A 16449-nucleotide genomic window follows, 5' to 3' on the forward strand; every position below is an offset into this window, starting at 1 on the left:
GCCCGTCTGGGCCAGATTGAAGGCTCCGGTTTGCTTCAGTACCATGCGATTCAGGAGATCAGCATCCTCACCTCCCGGCTTGCATACGCACGAAATGAGGTAGATCGGCTTGAGTAGGTGAGGGTACTCTGCTCCCTTACTCGTTTGGGTATCGGCACCACAGTAGAATGTTTCCACGGCTCTCGAACGTTCCGGCTGCCCCACGCCTCGTTGACGTAATTAAGGAGCTGACTTCGAACACGCCAGAATGGTTACGCATCAGGGACACTTTGACGCCGTCGGGTCCTGGGGAACTGTGCAACCTTCAATGATGCAGGGCCTCTTTAATCTCGCTCATAGTTAACGGCTGATTCCTGGGTTCCTCTTCGTTGACCGTGACTAGCTCCTGTGTGTTACTTAAGGCGGTGAGAATCCCAGTGGTGACAGTCTGGAGGAAGATCGCGTCGCCCGCCTCTATCGCCAGTGTCTCTACCGCCATGTTTACTTTTAGGGCAAGCGCGAGCGGCACAGTCCTCTCTCTCCTTCCGTCTAAGATGGCCCGGATGCGTATTTGTAAACGGTAGACGATACGCGGCATAGTAACGCAGCTCGCACCGGACTGGTCACTCCTCGATAAGGACGCCGCGTGGTCGTACGTAGCAAGGCGCGGCTGCTGTGCCGGCAGGCAGGCGTTGCGCGAACTGGTTCGCGTGAATGAGTCGCCAGAGACTCGCCACGAAGCGGCGTGAAAAGGGAGGGTGAGAGGGGGAGTGGGTGTAGGTTCAAACGCGTCCCAGATATGTTCGCGCATCAAAGCCCACTGCGGGCCGGTGCAGAAACCGCACGTTGCTGTGTGTGACGACGCAGCGCCCTCTTCGAGGAGCAGCCAATCCGACGTCCGCGGCGTTGCTATGCGACGCACCGCCCACTGTTTATAAATACGGGGTCCGGATGATGACGCGTAGCTTCTTGATGAAAGATCGTCCAGACAGCGAGGTTCTGAAGTCCAGCCGGTTATTGAGGCTAGAACGATGTCTCTGAAGGATTTGGCGCCTTTCTGTACCGTTGCAGCACGCGCAGTCTCCTGGACGACAGGTTCATGAGATGAGTGCCAGATGGTGGCAATTCGGGCGCTAAGGACTTTTTGGTCCTCGCCGCTTCGAGGGCTTCCATAAAGACGGTCTTCGAACACGACACTGTGCTTTTGTGAAGGTTGTTTTTTTTTTTTCTGTAGCAATGCCAGTTGACAATATGTACGAATCGTTTTTCGGGCTTCGCCGCGCGGGACCCGCCAGAAACTCCACTACCCACTGAATCCGCTTTAGGTTTCCACGAGGGGCTCGCCCCGTGCTTGTTGGTGTTCTGCGTGAGGTCAAAAGTGGTCTGACGTTGCTTCGCGCTCATTTCCAGACTCGTATTTTCCACCTGGATATTCATCAAGGCGTACTATTGCTGCACCATATCGTCCCATAAGGCTCAACTTGCCACGCGGAACCACGAAGAACGACACATCGTTCTGCGTGGTTCCGCCTGGGTAGCGCAATGCGGAGACGGCCGTCTTAGCCCAGTGTACGTAGCGCTGCTGACGCTGCTCCGGAACTTCTCTGTTTCTGTCGGCTTCGTTTGCTCGTTTGATAAAATTAGTGGTAAAAACGGCAATGCAAGCAAAATGTGCGGCACGTTTGGACTGGGAGACGGAATTACAGACGGCGTTTGCTACCGCTAAAGCTCAATTAACTCAACCACATTTATTAAACAATGTGAGGACGAAACCGAAAGAAGGTAAGTCGGGAGGTCGGAAGCTTTCTCCCGTCTGCCTGGAGAAGAAGAAAAAAAACGCTTTGTTCGTCCCTTCTTCCTCTGTCCGCTTGGGGGCGGGTCAGTAGAAGGCGAGAAAACGCGCCGTTGCTACATTTTCCTCCAATTTTTCTTAGAATGTAGGTGCTCCCATATTAGAAAAGAGTTTGTTTGTAAAGCCGCGGCGACAGCTACGTTAAGGAAACAATTGGAAGCGATTCCATGACAGACTCATATGAATCCATCTGATGTTCAGTGTGTTCTAATCTTTTGTTACTTTCTTGCTTTGTAGACCAGAAGTTTAGAAGTTTTAGCAAGGGGCCATATTTTGCCGACACGGGGTCGGATGCTGCGAGCTTTGCGGAGACTGCAGTTTTGCGGGTACTGCAATGCTATCAAGAATATTAGTTCCATTATATTCGGTTTAAAACCCATACATGAAGTCGAAACACACAGCACGCCCCAAGAAATCGTGTAGGTTTTTCATATGGAGGCGTATCACTACGATTTCCGTAGTACCAAGCGCCGTAAGCGCCGTCCGGTGTCAAGCATCGAGTGCCGCTCGCGTCTGCTTGCGAATACTAAAAATATTTATTCTATTGAAAGTGTGAAAGCGCGTCTCACGGCTTCCAAACTGCCACCGAAGCACTTGGGAAAACAAGAAATGACGAGAAAGAACAAGGCAAAAACGAAAAGAATCTTTTAGCCTTCCCATTCTGGGGAAGAAGGAAGACCAGCGAAGCTCTGCTACGGTGGGGAAGAAGTGATGGCCGGCCGGAAGTCGGCAAGCCAGAGTGGAAAGGCTGGGAAGGTTGCCGCCATCTATGAGCTAAGGTGGCAACCAAACAGCCGGCAAGCCGGTTGCCTGGTTGCCGACGTCGCCTATAGATGGCGGGAGCTGTCCAGAGTGTTGTTTCGAGGTTTATTTGCCGGCGGACACGATCTAGGGAAAGTAACCTTTAACAAACCCGCTCTAAATATATATATATATATATATATATATATATATATATATATATATATATATATATATATATATATATATATATATATATATCAGGGTGTCGAACCGGAACCGAACCGAATTGAAAACCGGAACCGAACCGGTCCGGAACTGAACCCGAACTTGAACCGTTATATTGTTATCGCGATGAACCCGAACCGGAACTGAACCGGAAAAAAAATAACGGTTACCGGCTCATGTCAAAACGGTTCGGCCACGCGCTGTTGGCAATGAATGTGCTATCAATTGCATTTGTTTTTTAAGTGCCGTCAACTGACACACACGTCGCTTGCATATTTTTCTTCTCCGCTCAGTCTTAGGAATATGAACGCTGCATCCATGAATCTTGACAAACGCTGCATCCATGAATCTTGACATAGGAACCAGTCTTGCGCTGGTCGCGGCTTGCACGGAAGAAAGAGAATTGGAAGGCTGTGCAAAAAAAGAAAAGAAAAAATCGCGTCACGGGATTTTATTTTCTTACAATCTCATAAATCCTAAATGCTGCTGTGTGCTCATTTCATAACACGCTTCTAGAACGCGCGAGTTCTTGAAGCTTGCTTACATCGGAATGAGAAAAGAAAAGGCTGTGGGAGTTTGATAATAATGCATCGGGTTTCGTATAGGCACTTAGAAGCTAACATATTTGTGAGACAGCGAACTCTTCTATTTTAATATTTATCCTATTACGTCCTTCTGGCGTTGCGTTCGGTGAAGTGTTTTTCATATTCCGTATCTTGTTTAATGAAAACTTCTTTAAGGGTCTAATTTGAGTTACCGAAGGATAGTTCAAATAAAGAAAGCTGTATTTTCTCCCCACTGTTCCTTCAATTGCTTACAGGCCGAGGTGGCGGGATAGTTAGCGAGTTCTACTTGTAAGTGGGTTTGTAAGGAGGTGGCGGATTTTGCAGCCACTGCGTCGGACCCAATTAGATGAAGTCCGAATGCGTAAACGTCGGTGAGGTAACCTTTGAGTGCACATAAAGAAACCATTCCTGGTAGAAATCCCTGAGCCTTACACTACGATGCATCCCGTTTCGTATGTGCTGATTTCAGATGTTTTATTTGTAACTTATTTTGATGTTGCAATTTGTCATTTATAATTTCCGAACCGGTTCGTGGATCGAATTAATCGAACCGGAACTGAACCGGAACAAAATAAATTTACCTGAACTTGAACTGTAACCGAACCCGTATTTTTTTCGGTTCGACACACTGATATATATATATATATATATATATATATATATATATTACAGGCACGACTTTACCAGACACCGGCACTGGTTTCGGGCGTCTTGCAGATGGAAAGTCACTTTGAATATGCAGTTATGCCTTCGCAGTATGGGACAGCGCTTGGGAAATGTACTTTATAAACGCCTTACTCTTGTTAAAATTTGTTGCCTGAACCAAGGCCGGCGTCAATGATAATCCTGTGACAACCTTGAATGGGGTCACCCTACTCAGCTCTAGGATTCTACGGTGTCCCTGAGCTGGAGAGTCAATAACACGCAGGTTCTTCACTTTTGGAGTTTTATATGACTTGCCTCTAACGACATCGCATGCTGGCAGATGACAGACAATGGCAGACAACGGCGGATATTGGCAGATGATTTGAGGTTAGTGGAAGCTATATAGAAAGATACCGCTGGTGTATTCAGCTTCTCTGACATCTAGGATAACGGTGAGCCTCCTATAGTCTAGGCGCTGTTTCCGGGAGAAGCCATAGGCCATGCAAGTGTTCCCAAAATCGCTGCGCAGATTTCATTGCAATACGATAGCATATCACATCTTCTTGTACAGCGTTCCTGCGAGTGCGAGCCTCAACTTCTTACCAACGTAGAAAGAAGCTCGTTTGCAGGCTGCACATGTCACCAATCTGCCCACCCCCTCAATGGGGAGCGCCTTTTAAATCAGTCCCGTGAAGCGGTCCATCGCAGTCATCACGTCACACTAGAACCATAGGCATTCACGTAGACTAGACGGCACGCCGAACGAGTGGTTAAGGAAATGCTTCTCAAAGCAGTTCTTGGCCCACAAGTACGTGTCTAATTATTCGCCATGCGCCGTTCGTAACCCATGCTCCTCTCGCCTGCTTGGCGTCCCCGTCCCGGTGTAATCGAAATTGCCTCTCTTCACACGCTTCGCGAGGCAGCTTCGTCCGCTTGACGTCCTGCTTCCGTTGCAGCCGATGTTGTCGTTCTGGTCAATTTCACACGCCTTGTTGCTCACTGATCCTCCATATTTAACCAAAAGCACCTAGAGGAATTCACTTTCAGTTAAAATAACATTTTTGCTGGCCATAATGTTTTCTTTCTTCAAAAAAAAAAAAAAGATGTACAGTCGTATCCTCGCTTAAAATATATGTTGAGGTACTTTTCGTGCTCGAATATTGCAAGGAAGCTTCTTTTACGGGAATTTTAATGCATCCTCCTGTTTAGGCCTGCCTAACGGTGCAAAAATGATTTAAAAATGAAAGAATGGAGATAAGCATGAGCAGGTGCAAAATAAATCGAAAACATATTTTTTCAACGGCAACGAATAAAATAATTGTTATACGATTTTTCTTACAGGTAGATCAGCTAGCTGCGAGCCTGGTCTCCCTCAAACTTCCGGTGGGTTCCAGGGTCGCCATTCTCTCTCCAAGGCTTTATGAAGTAGCGCAGCTAATTTATTCTGCATCCAAGGCGGGACTTGTTATGGTAAATACGATTTAGGTATTTCGCTGTATCGGGTTAGGGCATTGAAACCACGCGCATTAATTCACCCTGGCTTCCCTTCGCTGTGATATCTAGGTTGGCATCCACGCATTCTGCACGCTTTCTGAACTTGAGCATTGCTTGAATAAGGTAAGTCATCTTCAGCTGGTATAAGTATTCTGCATTTTTTTGGACACGTGTACAACGGGGACCTCCATCCGCGGAAAAATGTGGTCCTGAGCGAGTTATATTGAACCAAAAAAGATCTCGTGAAAAACTTTCTCGAATTACGCCGTAACCGTAAAGCTCAACGCGGTAGAGAAACCCGTCATCTCGTGGTAAGGAGCTAATCTTCCTCCATGTGTACTGGCCTAGGAGGGATGCCTTGTTCGTTTACTCGACTAACAGTGAGCTTCAAACGCAGTCTGTGCAGGGGCAAGATTTCATGCGAAAATCTTCACGCTCTAGCTTAACGGAAAATCTTCGCACGCAGGCCAAAGCAAAATAAAGCATGTATAGCTCATAGCAGGCGATGCAGAAGCAAACACACCAGGAGGCATTCTTAGGCATGATTACACATATATTATTAAAATCAATCGTAATGATCGCTATTTAACGAATTGCTCAGCGGGAAGGGAATCACGGGGAGTGCGTTTTGCTGCTTGACGAGTTTGCTCGGCGCCCCGTCGAGGACGAGAACGGGGTGGGGAACAGCTAGACGAATAGCCCATTCCCCTAACAGATAGCCAGCAAGCGCCGAGCGGATTCCTGTGCCTCTAGCATAATGCGAGCGATCAGCCGTGTGGGTTTTCAGACCGGGGGCTCTAGTCTGGAGCCCCCGGTCTGAAAACCCTGGAGCCTGGAGCCCCCGGCCGATCATGGCGGAGAAATTTCTCAATTGTTTTTTCGTCAAGTGTCCAAATTTATCCTCGTGTGGGTTCACCGGAGCACTCGGCGAGCGGCTTCAACTGTTCTAAGGAAAGGCGGTGGAACTTGAGGAGCGATCAGGAGAAGTTCGCTGCGTCACTCCTTTCCGGAGAAGCTGGATGGTATTCACTCCGAAAATTTAAGTTTAGAACTTTACGACAGCGGTCTTGTCGCTTTACGGCAGCGACTGCTCCAGCTGTACTTGACGATATATAGCTACAGAGATATCTGGCGGTCCTGTTACAAGTGTAGTAAGGATCTGTTTGAAAGACGACGAATCGATACGACGTGGTGCTGAGGTTTTTATGTTCACGTCGAAAAAGAGTAATCGTGGTACTTTTTGTGGATGAAGAACAGTAATGAGTACCACGCTTAATTAGGATGTCCTCATTGTTCCCTGTGAAGGGTAAGTCGGTTGATTGCCTTATAAACAAGGGCAGTAAATATATCCCGCACTCGTCCAGCACGACTTTGGTGCTTTACGAGGGGATGTAAAGGCATCGGAGGGTGGGTGCTGGTGGAGAGTGCAGGCGCATCGGGGCTGAAGCAGCGGAAATGAGATATGGCAGCTGGGCTGCAAGCAAGGAGGCCAGCTGCGTCTGCTACAATGTGTGCCCCTGAGAGTCGTCGCTCTGCCATTCCCAGCGTTGCCGGATGCTTTAAAATCTGCGAGCGCTGGCTATTTGCAAGGGGAAGGGTCTATAGGTATAACTAATTGGATCCCGCCCTTGGCAAAATGCAATACACTAAATGAATACTTAGAATGCTAAAATTGTGCTTTTAGTAGAGCAGCTTATTCACAGTATACTTGTGCAGCTTACTTACAGTATATGTGTACTTGTAGAGCAACTTACTTATAATATAAATGCACCGCTAGACTTCTGAAAGGACACTTGCAAATATAAAGCTTATACATTTACTTAGGCATTATTGTAATGCATTGAGACCACTATCAATTTACTAAAGTAATATACGGAAACAAACTCTTGTGCATTCTCTTGTAAGTCAGCTACAAGCATAATACAGCGTGCTATATAATGCTGTAAGTATGCTATAGTGCAGTGAAATGTTACTTTAAACTCATTTAAAGTGTACGGAGTATATATTAAGGTACTCTGGAGTTATTTGACAATTATTGAGGGTACATGTCGAATCGATAAACTGTGAATTCCGTATTTGTGTTGTCTTCTTGCTCAGTGAGAAAAGGGGATAACAAGGCGACACGTGCAGCTTAGCTATGTATGTTGAGAACAGTTAATTACTTAAGTGATTTTAACGCTTCTTTAAACTGTAGAAAAAATCTTATATGTATAAGAACTTGCTTTGTCCAATAAACGCATATGATCAAACAAGAGCTAAGAGAGCATAAACAACAATTTAAGAACATGTAAGAATAGTATAGATTATATAAGAAGTTATAAGAAACGTCTTATCAGATTCCCATAATTTCTTATATAACCGTATATTGTTCTTATATGCTCTAATATGGTTGTTGTATTTCCTTATGAGATGTTATTTGACCACGTGCGTTTATCTTGCGAAGAAATTTCTTACACATGTAAGATATTTTACTAGAGAATTTAGAGCAAGTCAAAGTTAAATATCACTCATTCACCATACACAATTTTTTGCTGAACACACACTGAGGAAACAAGTTTAATATTTGTTTAAGCCGTTTCTTAACAGTGAGAGAGCACTTGAACCAATAGATAGCAAAGCCAAATTAAATAATCACATTTCATTTATTGATACGGCATTACGGAGGTATTCGCAGACAAACTGATTATAGAAGGTTCATATCGCATTGGCGTTGCTCCAGTGAATATAAACCTCCCATTTCGTTGCGACGTTTTTGTTTTAGATGGCGATATTTATTTCCGACATTCTACAATGCGTGGAACGAAGTACAACAACAGGCGAGGAAAAAGGTAGAAAGAAAGCGCACATTTTATCAATACCCGAGCACATTAGTACGGTAAAGTCCAGGGCAAGTATCTCTCTGACTTGCACTCAGCAGGTACCCTTGGAATATTGGAATCTAACTTAGCTTACTGATCCGCAAAAACACCGTGTGGAAACACGAGGCTCATAGGAGAAAAGAGCGTCCACGCCCCAGCCGGGCAAAAGTAAGTCCACTACAAAACCTCGGCGATCAAGTGTTTACACTCTACATATATAAGCCCGGAACCAAGGTACGCGCAACAGAAATCGGACGTGACCCAGGTTCCCTTGCACGAGCATTCACAGCTTAGAAGTTCCATGGTGCCTGAACTGCAACGCCATTTTTTCGCCACGAACTATATACTACGTCACGGAGCTCTTGTTTCTGTCTGCGTGCATGGTGGCTTGTGCAAGCCATTGCCTCCCGAATTCCTAGCGAAGTATATTTTCTAAATAAGGCGCCTCGGCTACAGGGAGATAGGTTCTAACTCGAGCGTGAGAGAAACTCGGTTATTTATATTGATGGTGGGCGTAAAGCAACAGTCTTCCCCGTATTTCTTTCCTTTCCTGCCCAAAGTAGTAACCAAAAACTACAAAAATACAACTAACAAGCTTAATGCAGGGCGGGAATGTGGGCCGCAGCTTTAATATGGTCCACCGTTATACGATATCGCCAACCTGGCATAAAAAAAAAAAAAATCTTAAAAATGGAAAAAGAAAGCCAACCCCAGTGGCAGGAGGAGGGGCGTTGTTCGCTTTTCACAGTCTTAAAATAAGCATTGAGAATAAATTCACTCGCATTCTTTGGCACTGTGACGGTTTCCCCTCGCCACTGTGCATTGTGTTTGCAAATCCAGAAATAACTTTGAACATTTTACGTGAGGAACGTATCTCAAAACTGAAGCTGTAAAGGTCGATGGAAAATTGCTGGAATGTGGTCGCCAGAGTAATGACATCAAGGAAATTCACCCTAGGCCTCACGTCATCGTCGCGGTTTAATACTCTGAAAGCTCGAGCTCGTTGCTTGCCATGCCGCCCGCAAGTTCGTCTGCCTCTTGTGCAGGGGTCGTGGTGACGTCAGAACGCTTAGCTCTGATTGGCTCTGAATGAAAGATAATGGGCAGACCTCAAGGCAGCATGCTTTGAGGTCTACCCACTATCCTTCAATCAGGGCTAATCGAAACTCGGCGTCTTTCTGATGTCACCGCCCCCATTGTACAAGAAGCAGACGATTCGCTCGCCGCATTACGCGTCTCGATATAATTTCGTGCCGATTTTATTTAATTTTCGTGAAGCGTGTTGCACGAGTGCCAAACATCCGCAGACGTGAGCCGTGTAGACCTTTTCAAATATCGCCTTCTGCACGCTGCCATCTTTGTCTGCTGGGATGTGGAACGCCTTCTGAGCGTGCTCTGTAATTCTGTTGTGCGGTATATTAGACCCTGCTCATGCGTCCACAGCCCGGTGACTCTGCAATTTTCGCCCGGTCACTTCAGCTGATGACGTAATGTCTGTATGCGAGGGGGAGAGTTTTTCGTCAATCGCTGGATATTGCAGCTTACCGTACAGCGTATCGTGTCGTGAGCGCTGCTATTAGGCGCCGGTGAATACAATCATCTGGGCCTCAAAGAGCTTAGCGTAAAATACTGATACGTTAGGTTCCCTATGATCGTGCACTTCCTTGCGGTGAAAAAGAGGTACGGTAATTGTTTTAACACTTTCTGGTGGTGTCAGAGAAATGTCGTACATGGATAACACACATGTGGAATAGCGTAGATTTACTGAATAGTTCTAAGGCATTTAAAAACTGTTTCGTTCTTAATGTGACAATGAAATATCCATTAAAGTACGCACGCTGAAGTTATTTTTTTTTTCTGGTGAGGGGCAGAGCACGGCAATGGGAACTCTTCAGTGAGGCGGTGCTATGCAGGTTGTAGATTAGTCACTCCAACTTGCTTAAAGGCCTCTGGTCTCAAATTATTTCTTTCCACTAAAGTTTCCTTTACGAGCAACCTCGACATATAGTCTGGCGCGCGTAATCTCAAACCGGAGCGGTGTGGTGCCTTAAGTCACCCACAATAGTCTGTCAATATGCAGGGTTTAGGCGAAAATGCACTTCGGTGCTAGCGAAACTAAGGCGCTTCAGTGCGTTCGCTCGTTAAGGCAAACAATCAGTGCGTAAAAAATTATAAGCAAGGTGAAAACTTCAAATTTCCGCTACGACTGCGTGATATTCCGTCATGATGACAACTTAAATTTGCCAAGAATAAACGGGATGAAGTCCTGCGTTCAAGAGTATATAAAACGCGTACTTGCCCAATTTTTTGATGGATATGTAGGCTCATATTACCGACATATTTACTTCAGTTCTTTTTGTCTCGGTTTTTTGCTTTTCAGCACCTTGCTGTGTCGAAAGTTTTCTCCTCTCGCATGGTCTTAAAAAAAAGAAGCTTGCCGAATCTGTGTCAATGTGCATTTTTTTAAAGTTCTGAGCACGCGCAGGCCCTTCTCACGCGGCGGCGCAAGCTCGAACTACGGTTGGTGTCCCGAAGAGATGTTGCACTACCTCTACAGTCTCATATGCGACGCATCTGATTCGCGGAGGTGGCAGGAGATGTAGTGCAGCTCCCCTTCCAGGCGCCACTGGCACTTCGAGCTTTGGCCGTTTGGTGCCGTCCTTCTGTAAAAGAGCGCCCCCTTGCTTTCAGGCGGAGTGTGCGGCTCTGATACTTGCGGACATATGTACAGATACAAATTACTACGAGATGTTGCTTCAAATTGCACCGGAGATGGAGAAGTCGGCGCCGGGAGAGTTGAAAAGCCAAAGGTGACGATTCGCGTCTTGACTTTGATGATGGCGCACAGCTTGGCAGCTGGCTGTCTTCGAAGCGCCGTAACTCTTGATGCCTTCTTCCAGGCTGCCGTTCCTGAAACACGTCATCACCATCGGCGACACCCGGAAGCCGTAAGTACCCTAGAATCGTGATGTGAATCGTGTATTAAGAGTATTACTTTGTCATGGTTTGGTGACAAAGCAATGCGCAGGCAGGAAAAACAAAATGAAACGAAATAAAGAAACAACGCACACTGATGAAGTAAATACCCCCCGAAGAAAAGCGCGACAGGATCGCTGGCATCGAATATTTTCGTATAACTAATGCCGCTGACAGGTGCAGAGTTCTGTGGAATCTCCTCCCATCTCTTTTCGATTTAACAGAACGAACGCTGGTGAGCATGTCGCCATTTCTTCACGTACACTCTGCAAATGGAAGAAGAAGTGGGAGGAGCTTCCCTCACACTTATCCTGCCACCGATTATAGACTGTTCGAGGGATGAAAGCCTGCCAGTCTGTTCGCTGGTCGTAATCGGCTACAAGGAAATGTTTTTCTCTCAATTACACTTACTAGTTTGAACCCACCCTTACCTCATCCATCCTACTCGCCGAGTTAGCACCGCCAGAGGTCCGCCTGTTCCCTGCAACTCGAGTTTTGTTTATTCACGGGTTGGCAGCATTGAACCACCGAAGGTAGAAGTGCGTAACACTCAAGGGGGACTACGTGAAGAAGTCCTAAGTTTTAATTTCGTCTCATTTGGCAGAAACAATACCTTCACAATGAGGCTTACTACAAAAACGTCAGTCGTTTGTACGTTCTATAAGAACAGTTTTTCTTCAATGTTTATTCAAGCTAGGCCGACACTAGTGTTGTAGCCCTTACCCAATAGAGGTAACGAAATACGTTAATCCGTACTTGAAAACAAAATGGAAGTGTTACCGACCTACGTTACCTCAAAATAAAAGAAACGCGTTACCGTGAGCTATATAAAGTAGAGCACGCCACAATTTCGTTACTTTTTATTTAGCAATTAACACGGGTAGTGCTTGGCTGTACAGGTATGCATAGGGGCCATATCTCATGAAACATATTCACGGAGGAAGTGAACATAATTACTTCACCTTGTTTTACGGTTTCACCTAAAGACTCACGAACAACAACGCAAAGAAAAGCGTAAATTATCTCAAAAATTGACATGACTTGGCGCCTAACAGCACGGAAGAATTTAAAGAGAAATGTTTCTAAGTCTTGCGAAGAAGTAACGAGTAATATAACTCCGTTATCCGTTACAAGTAACTGCACTACAAGTAACGCCATTACTTGCAAAGCCCTACCACCAACACTGGCCGACACAACCTGGTTCGAGATTAACTCCATTATTATAACTCATCGTGGCAACGGTTGATGCCATTAGCTTTGAATTGTTTCTTAGCAAAGACTCGTTTTTGCCGCTTGAAAGATATCGTAAGCTCTGGCGCTGACAAAATCGCATCAAGCGCTCCGCACAGAAACAAACTGCTTTCGTCCGGAGCGCAGAAGCAGTTCTCCCACCACGTAAGTGGTGATTCATGGACTCTTCCATATCCCGCAGCGGCAGCATTACTTTCGATGACCTGATGACTTTGGCGACGGCGGAAGACCATGCCACCATGAATTCCGTGTCTGCCAAAACGCAGTTCGACCAAGACGCTTTCATCCAGTTTTCCTCGGTGAGTGCTTAAATTCCCAGGACCGTTCTTATATTTCACAATACCAGCATCGCACATGAAACTATGTTCTTAAAGTAAACCAAAGTCATGGTGAGGAATGGAGCAGAACAGCATGTGGAGGCCGTACCCTAAAAATCGAAACAATCCTGCAGCGAGTAAGAAGCGGCCGGTGCTCACGGGGGCTTCCGAGATCTTGAGCAACATGCTTACAGGTTGCATAAATTCGCCCTCCCAGAAGATCCTAAGACACATCGCGATTATTCCCGATTGCACGACACGCCGCGGTGAATTGTGGAGCGGATCAGTGGCAGGCTTTGACGGACTCAGTCGCTTCGCATATACAGAAGCGGCGCGTCTAATCCATCCTGGCATTATAAACGAAGAAGACAAAAACATTCACTCCAAGCAAGATCGACATGTACTGTGTGTTGTCGTCCTGCTTCTTCATCATTATTATATAGGAAATGGTTAAGCAAATATAAACTTCTGTTTTTAGGCGTAGCTACGTTTCCATGCACCGCGTATCGAATGGCCGTAATGCGTCAAGCAGGCATAGAGGTGCCGCCTTTTGTCAAAATTGTCCATTGAAATCAGGCAGATGACATAATCGATTTGAAAGCTTCGCAAACGGAGGTTCGCCCATTGGGCTTTTCTTTTTTCTTATTGAATGAGCGGCTGAGCACTTAATGCTATCTTCACGTCGCATAAAATAACTCACGAAAATAGATTTCAAAACCTTCGTCGATTTTCGTGGCCTAGGCATAGCAGAATCGCTTTTTTTCAACCCATGCCTTAGGGTGGAAAATTTACAAGTTCTACGAGATAATATAGATTTAAATGACGTCAGTCTTACGTTCGGTTTTCCTTACTGCATACCTGAGATTGAGGAACAATATAAAGTCTCGAGTATCAACTAAACAAAAAAAATGCATTCAATTCGACCTAGACAAGGTGAGAGCAATGTGACCTTTTGGTTTGGCTGTCATCCAACGAGTACCCGTGCACCGCCTCTGCCATAGATTATCCAGACGGCACGAGGATGGTGCGCGTGACCTGGCTCTCTTGACCACTACGCGGTACAAATATGGCCTTCTGGTCCAAGCGTTGACCAACCTGGACGGCCAGGATCATGGGAGTCGCGCCGGCGCCCACAATTTATGGGTGTACATGAGGGCTGACCTGCCGGGTGTTCGAAACACACATCACACTTTTATTACTCGTGCCACAACAGCGAGGAAATTTTGGTCATTATGAATACACGGAGTTCCATCTGTTGCTCTCAAAAATCCGTAAACAGGCTGTGGCTGAGTACAAATATTAAAAAAAAAAAAACGCGGGTATAAAATTCCAGCAACGGTTGACGCCAATGATCGACAAATTTATAGTAATTTCTTAAATATTTCACTAAACATTACTAATTAACTGAAGTTGCGCCAATAAACAACTGGTTTCATTGATAAACTTGTTAAGAATCGTCGGAAACCAATAAATTAACTCATTTTGGAAAGATATTAGTCCGGAGCAGCATCTACGGCGTTCCGAAACGAAAACGCTATATTTGGAAAGGTTTCTAGGTTTGGGTTTCCTGTCGAAGCGCATCTTTGCGGTCCGATTCTCAAGTAGCCTCGACGCGCAACACACGTGCGCCATACTACCGGGGAGCAGTGCCGCTGGGGCAGGTATGCGCTCCGATAAAAGACCGAGACCTAGGGACTCATTTAAATTCAACGTTTTTATTTTTTATTTTTGTTTTTTGTTTTTGCAGTTTTCAGAAGGTTACAAAAGTTAATTTAGTGGCTTTCGAAGATGCTTAGCAAGTTCTCAATAAAACCATGTGTTTATTTTAACAACTTAAAAGATTAATGAGCAACTTTTTTTTTACTTATTTTATTTATTTTTTTTTATTTTATTTAAGAATACTGTCAGCCTTCACTTGAAGGCTATTACAGGAGAGGTAACAACAATATATATACAGTCATATCAAAAATTTGAACTCTATACATATGTACGTAATAGAAGAAGACTGTTATACAAATTTTAATTGAAGACAACGTGAACCATATTGCCACACTTTGTAAAAAGAAGAGAAATAGAAAAAAAGGAAAAACGCCCTTTTTATTTATTGCTGGGTAAATATCTTTTCTAAAGAAGACTCGAGTTGAGACATATTTGCAGAATTAATGACATAATCTGGGAGTTGGTTCCAGTCTTCAATTGTTTGCACAAAGAATGAATATTTAAATACGTCTATCCTACTATTATACAGTTGGATTGTTTTATTGTGATTTAATCTGCGCGATCGTTTATGTGTCTCTTTTAAATATAGTTCAGGTTCAATGTTCAAGTGATTGTTATACAACGCAAATAAGAACTTTAGCCGCGCTATTCTCCGTCTAGTTTCTAATGATTGAAGTCCACACTGGCTAAGCATTTCAGTCACAGAGCCTGTTAGTTTGTATTTATTAAGAATGAAACGGTGCAGCCTGCCCTTGAATTTTTTCTAGTCTATTGATGTCTACTTTTTTGTTTAGACTTCATACAATGCTTGCGTACTCTAAAATAGGACGGATCATTGTCTTATAAGCTGCGATTTTGACATTACTAGTTGCATGTTTTAACTTTCGTTTAAGGAAGCACAAACTTCGATAGGCAGAGGAGTAGACATTATTTATATGGGTGCGCCATTGCAAATCGTGTGAGATCACCACACTAAGGTACTTAAAACTGTTTACAACACTCAAATTAACATTGCCTATATTATAACAAAATTTCAAAACGCTTTTTTTGTTTGTTATATGGATATATGTCGACTTACGAAAATTTATTTGCATTTGCCAGTCCTCGCACCATTGCCTTAGATTTTCCAGGTTCCTATTCAGAGCTAATTGATCATTAGTATTGTTTATCACAAAGTAAAGAAGGCAATCATCTGCAAAAAGTTTTAGTTTTACTGGTTCTGCAATGTGCGTAGCTATATCATATATATATATTAAAAACAATAATGGTCCCAAGACTGAGCCCTGCGGGACTCCTGAGGTTACAGATAGAAGTGGAGATATGTTTCCATTTATCTACACTTTTTGACTCCGATTTGACAGGTATGCTTCTAACCAGTTAACGATTTTATCACACAACCCTATCGTTTTTAATTTTAATAATAATTTTTGTGAGGTATGCGGTCGAATGCTTTTAAAAAGTCTATACAAATTACATCGATCTGTTCCTTATTATTTACAGATAGAGAAAAATCATGAAACGTTTCTACAAGCTGCGTTACGGTTGACAAACTATTTCGAAAGCCATGCTGATGAGAGTATAACGTCTTTCGCTCCTCTAAAAAAGTGAATATATATTTTGAAATGACGAGCTCCATCACTTTACAGCAAACGCTGGTCAATGAAATAGGCCGGTAGTTTTCTGTCGTAGAGCGGCTTCCTCCTTTAAACACAGGGACGACACGTGCGGATAACCAATCTTGCGGGAGTGACTCCGCTTGTAATGATTTGTCGAAGATAATTTTGAAATAAAAAGATAGCCACTCTGCATATCGCTTTAAGAAT

The 16449-nt window shown here is 44.5% G+C and overlaps 1 protein-coding gene across 2 annotated transcripts in view; it reads left to right on the forward strand.

The window, feature by feature from the left end:
* LOC115315203 (medium-chain acyl-CoA ligase ACSF2, mitochondrial-like) overlaps window positions 1-16449 on the forward strand; it is a 90837-nt gene that overhangs the window by 27223 nt on the left and 47165 nt on the right. For both annotated transcript variants that reach the window (XM_040210411.1, XM_040210412.1), the window contains exons 3-7: window positions 5353-5481; window positions 5575-5628; window positions 11055-11173; window positions 11264-11311; window positions 12772-12889. In XM_040210411.1, the coding sequence (XP_040066345.1) occupies window positions 5353-5481; window positions 5575-5628; window positions 11055-11173; window positions 11264-11311; window positions 12772-12889 (468 nt within the window). The remainder of the gene's footprint in view (window positions 1-5352; window positions 5482-5574; window positions 5629-11054; window positions 11174-11263; window positions 11312-12771; window positions 12890-16449) is intronic.

Source organism: Ixodes scapularis, unplaced genomic scaffold (assembly GCF_016920785.2).
Source record: "Ixodes scapularis isolate PalLabHiFi unplaced genomic scaffold, ASM1692078v2 PGA_scaffold4__175_contigs__length_147842914, whole genome shotgun sequence".
Classification (NCBI taxonomy): Eukaryota; Metazoa; Arthropoda; class Arachnida; order Ixodida; family Ixodidae; genus Ixodes; species Ixodes scapularis.